The following is a 16145-nucleotide window of genomic DNA, read 5'->3' on the forward strand; positions in this document are numbered from 1 at the left end:
GTGGTGGGTTGGCCTAGTTGCCAATTTAGTAAAAGCTGAATGCTAGAATAATTTAGGTTCTCTGAAAACCATTAAAGCAAGAATATTGTTTCATTGCAGGTTTTGCTCTAAGTCTCGGATGTCCTTTAACAGTATTGGAATGAGTTTTTTTCCAACCAGTGAGCAAGTACTGAGCTAACTGACCATATCAACTAGTGCCTTTGTGGAGTAATAAGGGGGAAAACAGACTCTGTTTAGAAACTTTGCAACGATCCTTTCTCCAGATCATTGTTTATCTGGCCTTGTGCATGTCAGGAAACACTAGGAACTGTTTTTTAATGCTTGTCACCTCATACTAAGTACATCTGCAGATGTTCTGGTGAAGCATGTTTGGGGGTAGGCTGTCGTTTGCTTTTGCAACCCAATTGATTGCTGGTCAGCAGTAACTGCGAAAAGTCTGTTCCATTGGAGTCTGGAGAAAATTTGTTAAATGCATGTTCCTGGTCCTGTGGTGCACGATTCAGTGGTGCATGTTATTTCAATAAAAAAAAAATTAAGTTTGTCTTCGTAATCTTTCATTAAAATGCAATAACACTCTGTACTGACTTTCCTTATTGGTTGATTTCACATGTCTCTCTAATTTTTCAACCCTTCCCTATTTGGGTCTGTAACACCCTTTATTTCAAAATAAGAGTGCAACAGTCTGGTTTCAGAAGTAAAAATCCCATTCATTCTGTACGTGAATAGCCTCGATTTTTAACGATAACGTTTAAGCCTTTAAAGATAGACATATTGTAAGCTCGTAGGTTTTTAATCGATGGTATATGCTTCTGCTGAAGTCATCAGTCTGTATTATTTCAACTTAATTCAACCTGGTGAAGAACTACACTACCCGTAATCCAGCAGTGAAAGATCCACCAATCAGAGAATCACACCCAACAATGTATGTCAAATGTACTCAACAGTGTCTGACTCCGTCCATTTCAAGTCGATCTCCCTACGCTCTTAAACTACTTGTATACTACTTATCTAAATATTTAGCTATGAACTTAAACTAAATTGTTTCTGTATTTATAATCAACAACTTAAAATCAATAGTTTTATATTTATCCAAAGCTTCATGGGATTGTAGTTCCCATATTGTATTTTGAAATGTTGTGATTCACCTCTCAGCTGGTTGATTTGGTCCTTGGGCTAGAATGCTTGTATTACGACTTTTATGAAACCTGTATGGAATAAAATAAATGGGGGAAAATTCCAAATACAAAGATGGCTGAAAAAGTGGGCAGGCACTCTTGCATTCTTTTCTTGATTAATTCAATCTATACAGTATTTGTTCTAATTTAATATCCTGGAAACATGTCCAATAAAGTGAAGTTTGAAGGTACAATAGCATAATTCCTAGGGGTCAGAAAAAGGGTGGAAAATGATTGTGTAAATCTAAATTTTTTTTTTGTTGCTAGAAACCTTAAGTAACATTGTAGTAGTCTAGGCAAACCATGTCATTTGCGGATAAGAATTCAAATTTGCCTTATTGGTGGTGGTGGTGTTTTCCCAAAGAGTTCAGCTTTTCCAAACTTTTCTCCTTTATTTTATGTATCTGGCAACTAGTTCCTGTCTAAATGGCTCTCCAGAGGACAAGATGAAGTGTTAACAAGCTTCTACATTCTGTAGAATGAGGGCGCCCTGCCCCCATACTGGAGCCGGGCTCTCCCACGGGGACCGCTCGGCACACTGCAGCCATCGTGCTGTTTGCCATCACCTCTTTATGAGCGCTCATATTGGCCTGCTTACCGACAGTTGCCAGGCGAGTAATGTGCTGAAAAAGGAGAATCCGCTGTGAAAGGCAGTGATTCAGAGAATTGAGAGCTTGCAGGCACCCCAAGCCAAAATAATTAGATCAGCATCTTTTCCTAAGTCTCCACACTGACCCTTTTGTTGGTCGCCCTCCAGGGTGCTTGTAGCCTAGTGGTTACAGCTCTAGGCTTCTAACACCAAGGATGCAGGTTCGGTCCAAAGTTTGTGCAAATTGGGAATGACCGATTGATAAGATACAGAGGTCATAGACATGCTTGCTATTGTTAACTTGAGCAAAGCACTCGACATTGCTACTCCAGGGCTGGACCTTACAGTTATGTTTATTGGAAGTAGTTTTGTATGTAAAGCATGGACTTGAGGTTTTAGACACCCAAAACATAAGACCACATAAGTCCACATGGCTTTGCTACAGGTTTTGGATGAAGTTACATTGTTTAAGTACATTTTATTTTTATAGTATTTGGAAGGAAGAAATTAGAAGTTATTGTCGGAGGAGTGATGTAGTCCATTTGGTCTCGCAGAATTATGTTACTATACCTACATCTTTGCTAAATAATGTTTACGTGGCTCGTTGTATTGGGACAGTTTCCTGGTGAAAAAAACACTAGAAGTGCTACAACAGTGACATTTACAAAAATCGATTTGTAAGTGCATATTATAAATTCATAAATTCTTACTTTTGCTCTGTTCCTCACACAATGCTATCTTATTAAATATAAACACTTTATTTTGTGCATGACTTATGAAGACGGTTTTAACTTTTAACATTTAACATTATTTAATCAACTATGCAGTAACTGATAGTGTCGCACTGGCAATGCAAAGGACCAGGATTTGAGTCCTGAAGAGCATGTAAGCCGAAAGTGTCATAGAAATAGCACAAAATGACGTGGTTGCTTCAGCAATTGCATTTTTTATCTTACATTTGCTTTGACACCATCAGTTAGGTTTAGATTTAAAGTAGGGAGATTGGTTCTGTTGATTTAAAATTCAATAGAGCTTGAAAAACCCATCTGTTTGGGAGAAAATTTAAATCACTTTTAGCATCACACAGAGGACATTGTTAAAGAACCCAAGTAACATAATTTTGCAAAATGATGCCGACACATGTAATTTCCATGAGATCAGGTTCATAATGCCACATTATCTAATGATAAACCAGTTATAAATGTCTTGTCAGTCAGTGTGCACGTAAGTTGCCTTAGTTTCCAGCCAAATAATATGTGCTTATTCCTCTTCATTTGCTCCATGAGCTCTTATCTTATCCACTTCAATTGCCTTGCCATTTCCAAAACAAGAAATCTAGAGTACGTGATTTTGAAACACCTGTTTATGCCTCAGAGGCGCTAAACTACATGTGGTGTTAATTCTTAATCTTGTTGTGTTTGCCGTCTGGGGAAATATCTAGATGTTTTGTCTCAAACTGAAGGAAAGCGTGAGTGTGCACACTTGTAAAATAAATCCCAGTGGTAATACTTAAACAGTGGGATGATAACTTGACATTAGAACTGCCCCTTTTCTTGTTTGCTTTGGCTTTGTGTGAAAATATTCCTCATCCGCTCACCTGACAGTACATGGTTTTATAGAAATAGCAGATGGCATTCCATACTGCACAATCTGCTGACTTTGGCATTATGACACAGATTTACCTAATTATTTGCAATGACTTAGAGTTTCTCGTTTACCGAGAGACATGATTTGACCGTATGGCTAAAGTTTTGAAAATGTGTCAGGCAGTTTTGAATTACAACATTTAATTGAATTTCATATAGCAGCAGTGTTTTGTTTCATGTTTTCATGTTGAACCACATTTTTTTTAATTTTAATACCGACTTGCTGAAAACACATTTTGCCAGCTGTGTTCTTTATAAGAAAAACATGGATACCCATGAGGCAAAGGAACTGGATACCAATAATATTCACAGAATGTTGTAAAATGTATTTAAAGGCAAAGTATGTCATTTCTGGGGTCAACCTACCAATAACCAACCAACCAGCCATAACATTTATCTGCTGTGCTGATTTTTAAGGAAAATAAACAGAATTCTGTGGATTGTATAACAGAACAATGTGTAAATTGGAGCTAAGAGTAGCTACTACACACCTATATTGTAACTGAAAGCATTATCAAAACAAATAAAATAAAATATAATTAATGCGGCATTCCAATTCTGCTGCAGAGTTTTGTGCAGATGCAGATTCTTTGTGGGCCTGCTTATGAGGCAAAATAACTGGACACAATTAATATTCACCATTGGAATGCTTTATTAAAGTGTCTTCTACATTTCTGTAATGCGTCATGTCTTTGGATTGTGAGTTTTAGTCTAGAATGTTTAAAATATTTTACGAGTAAATTAAACACACTTGTGTCAACCCACATGAGAAATGTGTATTTGTAACCCTTGTTCTGCGAACTGGAAGCTAATGTTCTATCTAGCTCATGTCAGTTCTACCCTAGACATTACTGGCTCTGATACAATCTGTTTGTGTTCTAAAAGATACAAGCAATAGTATTCAACAGTTGAAAAAAAGAAAAATATCCAAAAAAGGTAAAAAAAAATTTATTTACTCACCTTCATGCCATTCCAAACCTACATGTTGTTTATTGTTATCCATGGAACACAATCCGTATGACTTGTATGCTAAATTCTTACGCCTGTAAAAAAAATCCTGTTGTTTTTACAAACAAATCAAAACAAAAACTGCCAGATGTGGTTTCCAGAATAATTATGTAAAAAATACAGTAAAAATTTAAACAATTTTACAGTTTAAAACTGCTGCAATTTACATCACCACGCTTCGACTGTAAATACATTTTGCAAAAGTAAAATAAATTCTGTAAAATTATAATATATTATAGATAAATATATATATATATATATATATATATATATATATATATATATATATATATATATATATATAACTTGATATTAACATTCTGAAACTGTAAAAATCTGCTTTTTACTTTAAGGTATTGTTAACTGTAAAAAAAAAAAAAAAAAAACCCTTTTACTGTAATTTGAACTATAATTTACTGTAAACAGTGCATGCACACAATGTCAATTATTATTATTACCATTTATTATACAGAAAAATCATACTTTTTACATTTTATAGTAAAAACTACTGTATTTTCTTTTAAAATGTTATAAATTACTGTATATTTTACAGTTAATACTCTTCTGTCAATTAACGTTTTTTTGTTGCATTTTTACAGTCTCTTAAAATTACAGGCATTTCTTTCACAGTAGGCTTTTGAAGCTATACATTTTGTGTAAGGAAATAACAAGGGCTAGGCAAAATGGCCACAATATTATTACAATATTTATTTTTTTATTTCGTTCGATATTTATCACAACATACATCTCATACCATTAATTAGGAAGAAAATGCATTCCACTTATTTGTTAGACCTCAAGAATGAATGTAACTTGTTTGTTTACAAGTAAAATCCACAGGGTAAGCTACACTTTAAAGTTCAAAAGTTTACTTCATTTAGTATTTAATCCTACATAAGGACCTTTTCCCCCACAATTTCGTAATCTTCAGTGTACGATCATGAAAAAAAATTAAATAAAAAATTTAAGTAAATAGTACATAAATAAACAGCATTGGTGCTGTTATGTTCAGCCATATTGCATTGTCAGTGCCACATCGTCCAGATGCAAAACCAATTTTTCCCCTGATAAATATTGAGATTGTTTTGATGCCCATTCCTAGAACTGACTGAAATGTAAGTTATTTTTCACTAAAAAAGCATATTTGTCACATTAATCACATTTGTAATTGTGTAAAAATGAATTTTTTTTATTTAGAAACTAAAATATAATAAACAAAAATGTATAACTAATATAACTGTATGATTTTCATGAATTTGGGTTCCCTTAGCAGTCCTCAAACTTGCATTCTTACACCAATGCGTATGCAACACCATGCTAAAATACTCTGACAATATTTACTGGTTGCAGTTGGCTGCATTGCAACACCGCTATTGAATCATCAGAACAAAACATAAAACAAGCATAACCAGTGTTGTCTGATTTCCAAAAGAATGATTCTCATGAGGTTCTTTTGAATCTACACTGCAAAGCGTAGAGCGTTTCCTATGGAAATAATGACTTTTGTCAGCCCATTCCTTTTGATTAATCCAAAACTTGCAGAACCACAAGACATTCATTTTATCATAAATGAATTAGTTAAAGGTACACATTAGTAACAGACTACTGAGGGCAGTAAATCCAAAAAGAGTTGCATTGAAATATTAAAAGAATCATAATGGAACCTTTAAGGAACCAGAATTGTTAAGAGGAATAAGAATCAGAACTGGAATCGTAAAATTCCTATTACTGATTTTTGCAGGCCTTCAGTTCTTTTGTCATCACAAACCTCTGTATAGCATGCTCAGAATGTAATGTTCTCCATTGGGTGGGTTTGTAATGCCATGTGGATGAGCATTAATCACTCATTAATGGTTCACTGTGTTATGGCATATTACACTGAATAGAGCGCTTTGTAATTATGTTGACGTCCTGAAGCAATTGTTTATAGCCCACCAAATGTGGTTTTCAACACACATTCCCAGGGTACTTTCATTTGAGGGTAGTTTGCCTATTATGAAGAAAAATACTTTAATGAAACTCAAAAAGTGCAGGTGCATTGCAACCTCACATGTTATTAGTCGAATATAAATGATGTGCTGTGTTTCACATATGTACTATTTATGTCTTCATTCTCAGATGGAAGTCATTCCACAGTGTTAAACAAGGATGTAATTAGTTCTAACGATATCGGTGAGCTTGTTAAACATCACCACAGTTACCATCTAATGGTTATGAAAACTCTCTTCTCTCATGTCATCTGTGTGATAAACTAAATTAGGGCTGCACGATATGGGGGAAAAATGTGTTATGCGATAAACTTGATAAGATATGAATAATGTGAGGGTGATATATGATGTGATAAAAATAAGATTAATGTGCCAAAATCCAATTAAATAGTTTTGTACTACATTTAAAGCCAGAAAACCATTACATATTTTAAAGAAGCATGAAGTGACATTCTGGAAAAGGAATTATCGATGTATGGCATTCAAATGGAAATCTGAACAAATGGTAGGTTAAATTAACAATTTATATGTGCACAATGTCATCGGAAGATCTTTGAGCTTTGGCACAACTTCTTTTTTTTTTTTTTTTGCACTTTCTGCTTTCGAACTTCCCTCACTCCATATCTCATATTGCTTGTTTGTATGTAGTTGCATACAAGTCTGAAAAAGTAGTGTTTCTGAAAACATTTTAGGCTTTTGGGTACTGCTAATTACTACTAATTATTCATTTTGACCACGATTAAATGTGCACTCAGCGATTCCTGAAACAAGCACACCCCTCCCTTCAGTACTCCTTTGGAAGCTTCGCATCCCAAATTCATGGATGTGAGGCGGTTTTACATATACCAGCTCCAGATACTCACAACTCTCCTGCTACTAAATCTAACATCATAACAACAGCATATATGAGTTGTGTGAAACATAACATCATTTATGTTACCCACCTATTGAGAAGAAAAAGAACAACTTCTGCATCTGTCTTCAAGCCTTTTACCTCTCAGAGGTCTCTCCACCTCTGAAAAGCCTTGCCGATATTGACGCGACTCCTAGCCTTATCATAATCCTTTTTTTTTTTTTTTTCATCATTTTTTTTCCTTTTGGTCTGTTTCTCAGCCATTTGTCCTCCTTGGAGTTTAGATAGTTCACATCAGCCAGATTTGCCGTTAATTTCCCACTTGCTCTGCCCCCACCCCCCATCCTGTGCACACGCAAGCTGATGATTGGCTGGAGTAGTGTTATGTAGATCGGTCTGTTCCACTTTGTTTTTGTCCCATTTACAGAGCCAGGGCTGTGTACAAATACTAGAGGTTTTTTCAGCCCACCAACAGAACAGACAGCTAGAAGACAGGAGATATTTGCAGAATTTCGTAAATGTGTATTGGATTAGAATTACTGAGTACACTTTTAATCTGTTGATTTCTATCTTCAATTAGCTGATTAATCAAATAATGACATACTTTTATTTCCAGTATTTTATTGAATTGTTTTTTAGAAACATGCTTTGCCTATCTATCCCAGTCTTTAAAAAAACAAAAGAAAATAAATAAAATGGTGTAGAACACATGCAAAGTTGATGTGTAATCTTGTATCTTGTCACATGACAACACAATGGTTTCCACAAGTCTTACAAAGATGAATATTGTACATAAATGCCATTTAAAAAAAAAAATATATATATAAAAATTTTTTTTTTTAAATTCTAAAACATACACTGTTGAAGCCCATCAGTCTCGAGGTGTGATATGTTGTGCATTCTGAGATATTATTCTGCTCACTTCAATTGTACAAAGTCATTATCGGAGTTACCATAGATTTTCTGTCACCTCAAACCAGTCTGGCCATTCTCTGTTGACCTCTCATCAACAAGGTGTTTCTGTCTGCAGAACTGCTGCTCACTGGATGTTTGGTTTTTTTTTTTTTGTTTTTTTGTTTTTGCTTTTGGCACCATTCTTAGTAAACACTAGAGACTGTTGTGAGTGAAAATCCCATGAGATTAGCAGTTACAGAAATTCTTAAACCAGCCTGTCTGGCACCAGCCATCATGCCATGGTCAAAATAAAAATAAAAATCCCCATTCTGATGGTTGATGTGAACATTAACTGAAGCTCCTTACCCATATCTGCAAGATGTTATGCATTGCACAGCTGCCACATGATTGGCTGATTAGATAATTGCATGAATATGTAAGTGTACAGGTGCTCCTAATAAGGTGCTCAGTGAGTGTACAAATGTACCTGCAAAGGTTGCATTATTCCATTATATTGAAGTGACTGGCTGACTGTATTTTAGTTTTAAAAACCTGCTCGTATTATCATAATTTCTCCCTCTGTGTTATTCGAGGTTCTATGTTGTCTTTGATCAGGACTGTACTAATACCTGTCTCCTCTTCTGCAGTGGCTGATATTAACCTGTCAGAGTCTGGAGAGATCGAAGCTTTAGCTGAAGCTCAGAGCGGTGGTCTGCCAACAGCTGAAGGTAAAGTAACGCAACACCACTAAACTTAATCAAGAAAGCTCCATCCGGAGTTAACAACCAGATTCCAGGTCACACTAATGCCCAAGGTACACTTCGGTTTTGACCCGAATGTTTAGCGTCTGTATACGCATACACGCTACGACTGCTATGAAAGACTGGGCTATTTATCTTCAAGAGTTTAGACCCATAAATATGTCTCTATATTCCTTCAGACTCAAGTTATACAAATGCACGTTACGTGCACATCCACGGTTGTTGTTTTTACATTCGTCTCCAGTTCTTTAGTGCCAATCACATATTTTTCTAGCACTTTTTCGTGACAACAACAGCTCAACTGTCAGTGTTGCCACCTTATACACCACTAATTAGTGCAAATAATCTCACACATGTGCATACTGCACAATTCAGAGTGCGCGTGGTTAGAAAAATCAGGCCATATGCGTTCTGTGCTCAAGCACTCACGCATCCTGCACGCAGACACCTAGCTTTTGCATCTGACCAAAGTATAAGGTCCTGTTTACACCTGGTATCAATATGCTTTTTGGTGATCTGATTACAAGACACATCACCATTTACACATGGTCATAATAAGTGTCACTTATTATAAAAAAAATATAGCGCAAAAAATGTCTCTTTTTCTGTGATCTGATGGTTATTTCCTTACAAAGTTTAAAAAATGCGACTGAGTGCTGCTGTACATGTTTGAAAAGATGAGCGTTTACTTCACAAAACCAATGTGGTCACATGCGTTTTTGTGATTGAATTTGAAAAATTGCAAAATTATTACTATGATTTAGCGTTGTACCGTTTCAAACGGATCACCATAGCAGATCTTAGAACCAGGTGTTTAAGGGGCCTAAAACTGTATCCTTACCAACACAACACGTGAACAGTGAAAAGTGGCAAAATAATTGGTCATATCATTGTATATTCTGAGCTGCTTTGGTAATTTTGGTGAGTATTTATTAGTCAAATAAAATAGTAAGTTGTGTACCCAAAAACACATTTAAATAGCATCGGAATAGTTCACCAAAAGTAAAAATTCTGTCATTTATTAATCATCATGGTGTTTTGCTCCCAAGCTCCAATAATGACCAAATAAAAGCAGCCTGATTTCATGAAAATTAAGTGACACTGGCAACATTTTTGCAGAGCGGTTTCCCAGTGAAATGTCCAGTGAGAGGCACCAAAACCAAGTGAAATGGTGTTGTTTAAGATTTTTAAGGTCTTAATGAGTAAACGTAACTACCTAAAACTTTAACCTAAACCTAACCAATAGTGTAATAAATGCAAATGCGACATGAAAAACTAATTTTCTGAAGCAACCATGCCATTTCGTGTCACTTCAATGTCAATTTCATCTCACGTGTTAGCTTGGCTGGGCTTGATTCTTTGTCCTCTGAGTCTAATGTCCAACACATCAGGTGAGCTACCGTGCAAGCTAAGCACATTGGAATGTGTGCAAGTGTCATTTTTCAAATGATGCGTTAAAGCAAATGTGTTTCAATATCATAACATAGAAGTGTGTGAGTAATAGACATTTGTGTTTATAAAGTAATAATTAGCCTTTGTATTTATGATCTGTGTGGAAATTAATAAACGCACAGTTGATGTACCGCCTCTAGTGTTAATTTCACCAAGAAATTGCGGCAGAACGTGGCACGTGAAACTCAGTTTGCAAAACTTTGTTATAGTATTGTTCATTCTGCGAGACTAGATTTAAAAGATAAAAACACTAAAAATAGTCTATACGACTTGTGTGCTGTAATGAAATTGAAGTTGTTGTTCTGTATGTTTGACATGATTAAAGGTAATACCATCGATTATCATGTGTTGTAACAGTTAAAATCCTCGATCCCGGTTCCGGGATTTAAAATTACGTCAGTAATAATGTACTTCCAATTTTAAATGTATGCGGAGGAGTTATGAGCTCATATCTGGTACCATTTGAAAGCTTAGAATGTCTACTTTCTTGAGATATGCATCACTTTGGCATTTGTTTTACACTAAGTAACTTATTTACAATAAATTACAAAGTTCCACCCATCAAAAGTCGTGTCATAATTATGTGCGTTTTTGAATACATATGTCTCATATCGCTCAAATATGACGCACATGTACAAACCATGTATCAAATGAAAGCTCTCATTGCCAGTAAGAAGTTCCAATAAGTCTTTTTATTGAGGTATAATCGCATATCTAATACACTTCGAATGAATCATGAAGTATACAATCAACATTTGTAAACATAAAAGTGAAATTATTGAATATTTGCCGTGCTACTCGCACTAGACAGCACAGTTAGCCACAAATGCTACATAATCCTTTACCTTAGGTTATTCTCTGCAAAATGAGCCATTTTTCAGTGTTTTCTGTGGTTGTGTGCCCAAGTAATCCCTTGAGTGCAGAAACACCACAAAGTAATGTTATATGATATTCAACAATCCAGGAAAATATGTAAACATCCGATCCGGATAAAGCATATATTGCCGTAAAGGTTAGACCCTCCGCTTTCCGGCAATGTCTCTCAAGATCAAATAGACCAATCAGGGGCTGTGACATTGCATCCAGACTGTGAAGTGATCACTGGGTAGGTTACGTGCCCAAAACACACAGACGCGTCTCACCAGACACCAGAGCGCATATTTACCACTTTCAACAGTGTTTTATGTAATGACTAAGGGTTTTCTGTAAAATTACACTGGGATTTTGCATTTATAGCACTGTATATCCTCTTCCCAATCCTGTAAAATTAGCCTAAAACGCCTAATCAAGGCATACCCAAAGTAAATTTAAAGCTGTTCTTGAACCGTTTGGAGTACATGCATGGTTTTGGTCACATTTGAAAGGACACTCTGAAGTTTTTTCCCCAGCAGTCAGAATTACTGTTAGTGCTACTGATTCTGAGTAATAGAAGTTTGAACACAATGAAATAGAAGTTTTTTTTTCCGCCTGAAAATTGTTTTGCATACAGATGCCTGCAAATGACTATAACTTGTAGCTATTAGCTTGAGAACACAATGGGATCACAGCATGAAGCCTTACCTAGTCCAAGTTCAAATTTTAGAACAATACCATAAAAAATGAATATTTTACACATGTTTTTCTAAGGGTACACCCAGGCGTTTTACAAAAGTGCCTTTTGGATACTCCAAAAGGACCCTTTGGTAACCTAGGACAAAAAGGCTCCTACTTTTGAACGCTTCAACGTACAGTCATAATTTTGGGCTCTAATGAAAGATGACACTTAGAGCTATCATATTCCATATCCAGATCCACTATTAGTTTTGCTGACACAGAGTAACTGATGCATAAACACATTAGAGTGCCTTTTCCTTCTTGAAACTAAATGTTGTGCATATAAAAGAGTCAAAACTAGTGCTATGGTGGACAATTTGTTTATATAAAAAATACACAACAAACTATTTACATGAATTTTTACACAAAGTATTTACAAACCATTATAAAATTGTACATGTTTCTAGCAACATGCCAGTCATTGTAGCAGTCACATTTGGGTACAAAGCACAAAGGCAGAACACAGGAAGAGTACTTCACTGGTGTCTTTGCATGACACTGCCTGCACTTCAGACGACCAGCGGTGCAAGATTTGGTGACGTGCAACGGCCTGTGATCTGCTCTTCGTGGAGCAGGAGATACGGGTCTGGCTGTGGAGTGAGACCCCAACTCTGCCAGCTCCTCAGCAAGGGTCTCTCTGAAAGCCCTCCTCTCTTGATGAGGTGCTGTCCTGCTGCTCCACTTTATGTGGCCGCTTGCTGAGTGGGGGAGAATAAATAAATGTAATTTACAAAGCTAGACACAACTTTTCCATCTTTTCTGTATTATATATATATATATATTAGTTTTTCTTTTCGAGTGTGTAAATATGCATTATTGTATGTATATTTACTGTAAATACTGTATACTTTGCCAATGTACTATGGAACAAAGAGATGGGCCTACACCTCCCCCCATCAATTCAGCATTGTAACAAATAGATGGGCCTACACCTCCCACACCTCCCCCACCTCCCCGCATTGTAACAAAGAGACTCTCAAACACAACATATATTCTTATTTTCAACTTATATTTATTTATATATATATATATATATATATATATATATATATATATATATATATATATATATATATATATTTCAGGTCCATTTATATATATATATATATATATATATATTTACAGTAAATATACAAAACATCTATATAGCATGTCAATAGATCTGAAACAAACAATGAACTAAAACCTCACACACGCACATACAAATACAAAAAACACGCACAAACGGTTCAAACACTCACTGAGGAAACACACGACAAAGGGTAATTACAAAATGTGTTCATTATTCAAACTAAAGCTTATTTATGCGGAATATACAGTAATATATGTTATAAAACACAAGAAAACACTTACTTGTCCAGAGCCATGTCTCATCTCTCCATATTTCCTCTGCCTCCAAATCATCCGTATTGTTTTCAGAAATTTCATCTCCAAACTCAGAATTTTGACAATGAATGCCTTCTTATATCACATCCTGGGGTGAAAATCCTGTTTTTCGCGTCCGTTTCACCATATTTAAATCGACAAATGTGTAAACAGTTCCAAAACAGCTCTCCAATATTTTTACGCACAGACCTGACATACTCGGTAATGGCAAGGCAATTTTGCGCACACCCATTACAGAACCATCCTGTAATCTTCCAACTAAAGCTGCATATCACTGTTTTCAGAATTTCATTGGCTATACGATGCGTCAGTCATTTCCACTCTTCGATGTAATTGGTTTGATCAGTAAACAAAGGAAAGTGGGTATGCCCTTACATTCGACACAGACTGTGGTTGGGTATTGAAGGCTTTGGATAGGACATGGAAGCTCCTATTGGGTCAAATGAGGTGTCAATCGAAAGGTCAGAGTGCGTGCTTCCATTTTGATACCGGATATAGGAAATGTTTACATCTGAACTGAAGTTATTACCGATAATATGTGAAAGATTAGGCACAGCTGCCAGGTGCTTTGAAATGATGCAACAAGAGTCTGTGGATATTTATTGATGTAATAATGTGATTTGGACTAAACATTTTACTTGATTTGATCGTTTGGACATTTGACAATGAAACAACACCGTTTTTGTCGGGAAGTTATGGCTCAGTGGGCTACTTTGAGGCTTCATAGGTGAGTTGCCTAAATTTTGTTATTGTTTGTTTATATGTTGGTGGTCTGACAAAGATATAGATTGTACCTGCTGTTGTGATTGTATCTTAAAAAGGTTTACATCGTTCGAATCACGAGTATCTCAGCTTTCCAAATATATGTATTATGTTTACTTTTTTTTTTTTGGAGTTTTATCTTTAAAAAACATAAACCTCTGAAACACACCGTGGGTCGAGTTCGCCACGTCGGACCAATAAGGTGATATGGGTATGGGGAGACTTTAGATTTGGGTAGGCGGAAAGTACACCAAAAAAAGGTAATATTCCTCCCTTCAAATAAATTGAAATAGATATTAAATAAAACATGATACAGACAAAATTCCTTTTTCAGGTATTTGCTGACATCTAGTGGAAACAGCCAAAACTGTCTGCTTGCTGCTAGGGTTTACAGGGCTTTAGTTATACACTTTCAAAAATGAATTTATATAAAAAAAAAATAAAAAAGCGCCTCTTTTTTTAGGAGGGTTATTACTGTTCAGACAACATATATTTAATTTTTTTTTAATTTTTAGCAGTGTTTTATGCAACTTCAAAGGGTTTCCTGTAAAATGACACCAAAACTGTGTATTTAGGCCAAAGTATGTGGGAATTGGAAGCTTTTTAATTTGGGTAGGCCAAATCCAGGCGGAAATCCCCAAAAATGGCAAGGATCTTAAGAGGTTAATGAGGTGTGCCAGCTTAAAAGTGTGAAAAAGGGAATGAGATATGAATGCAACAGTGAAAGGAAAAATTATCAGTAATTAATTAGCTATTTAAATTTCTGTCGGTTCCTCACACTAAACCTGTGAATGACTTCAGAAGACTTGGAATATATCTCACAACTATAAATGTGTTTTATTTCTTTTTTTATCTTCTTTCTGAAGTTTGACATACAGGGTCATTATGAACTGACTTTGTATAGAAAAGAATTGTATAAAGATTCTTCAAAATGTCACCATTAGTGTTCTACTGAAAAATAACAGTTTAAGTTTAGATTGAGGGTTTAGATTCTTTTAAGATCTCTTAAAGTCCCATCCATAAGGGTTTAACTCTTGGTCAGGCATGATTCCCTGTCAAACCATCCAAAGAATATAACTATCAGCTTCAAATATCCTCAATTTCTCTTGTCCTCAAGCATGACAAACCACAAACATGCACATCAAGTGATCCTCAGTCCAGAGGTGTCACTGAACACAAGAAAATTATTCATTTATAACTGCATGGTTGGCATTCATGATAAAATCTGGACCATGAAATGTGTCCTGTAGTGTCAAGCGAGAGTGTGTCTGCATTTGTGCTTTGAGTGTGCATAAATCACAGAGTAGTTTCAGGAAAATCCACCACTTTGCTCTGGCAGGACTGTTTAATATCAGCTCTGAAAATGAGCACTGCAAAGACTATTTGTGTTGGCCAGTGGACCAAGGGGTCTGGGGACTAGAGGAAGCAGTAATAGTTTTCAGGAGAGTCAGTGAATATGTGAAGGGCAGTGTTTCAAAACCATTCATTTAAAACATAAATGTGAAGCCAAATAAGAAGTTCACAATAGGTGTGAGTAAGGAAAATAAAGAAAAAAAGTTACTTCTAATAAACAAGTTCTAATTTCTTCTGTCCTGTTTATACCTGGAATTGAGCAAAACCGTCTGGTTCCTGAAGTAAAAAATTAAATAAATATATATATATATACACTCACCTAAAGGATTATTAGGAACACCATACTAATACTGTGTTTGACCCCCTTTCGCCTTCAGAACGGCCTTAATTCTACGTGGCATTGATTCAACAAGGTGCTGAAAGCATTCTTTAGAAATGTTGGCCCATATTGATAGGATAGCATCTTGCAGTTGATGGAGATTTGTGGGATGCACATTCAGGGCACGAAGCTCCCGTTCCACCACATCCCAAAGATGCTCTATTGGGTTGAGATCTGGTGACTGTGGGGGCCATTTTAGTACAGTGAACTCCATTGTCATGTTCAAGAAACCAATTTGAAATGATTCGAGCTTTGTGACATGGTGCATTATCCTGTTGGAAGTAGCCATCAGAGGATGGGTACATG

The 16145-nt window shown here is 35.8% G+C and overlaps 1 protein-coding gene across 1 annotated transcript in view; it reads left to right on the forward strand.

Moving 5' to 3' along the window:
* The window catches only part of ror2 (receptor tyrosine kinase-like orphan receptor 2), a 166107-nt gene that overhangs the window by 82253 nt on the left and 67709 nt on the right, over positions 1–16145 (forward strand). Inside the window, exon 2 of the mRNA XM_052117725.1 lies at positions 8801–8881. Within this exon, the coding sequence (XP_051973685.1) occupies positions 8801–8881 (81 nt within the window). The remainder of the gene's footprint in view (positions 1–8800; positions 8882–16145) is intronic.

This window comes from Xyrauchen texanus, chromosome 44, assembly GCF_025860055.1.
Source record: "Xyrauchen texanus isolate HMW12.3.18 chromosome 44, RBS_HiC_50CHRs, whole genome shotgun sequence".
NCBI classification, from domain to species: Eukaryota; Metazoa; Chordata; class Actinopteri; order Cypriniformes; family Catostomidae; genus Xyrauchen; species Xyrauchen texanus.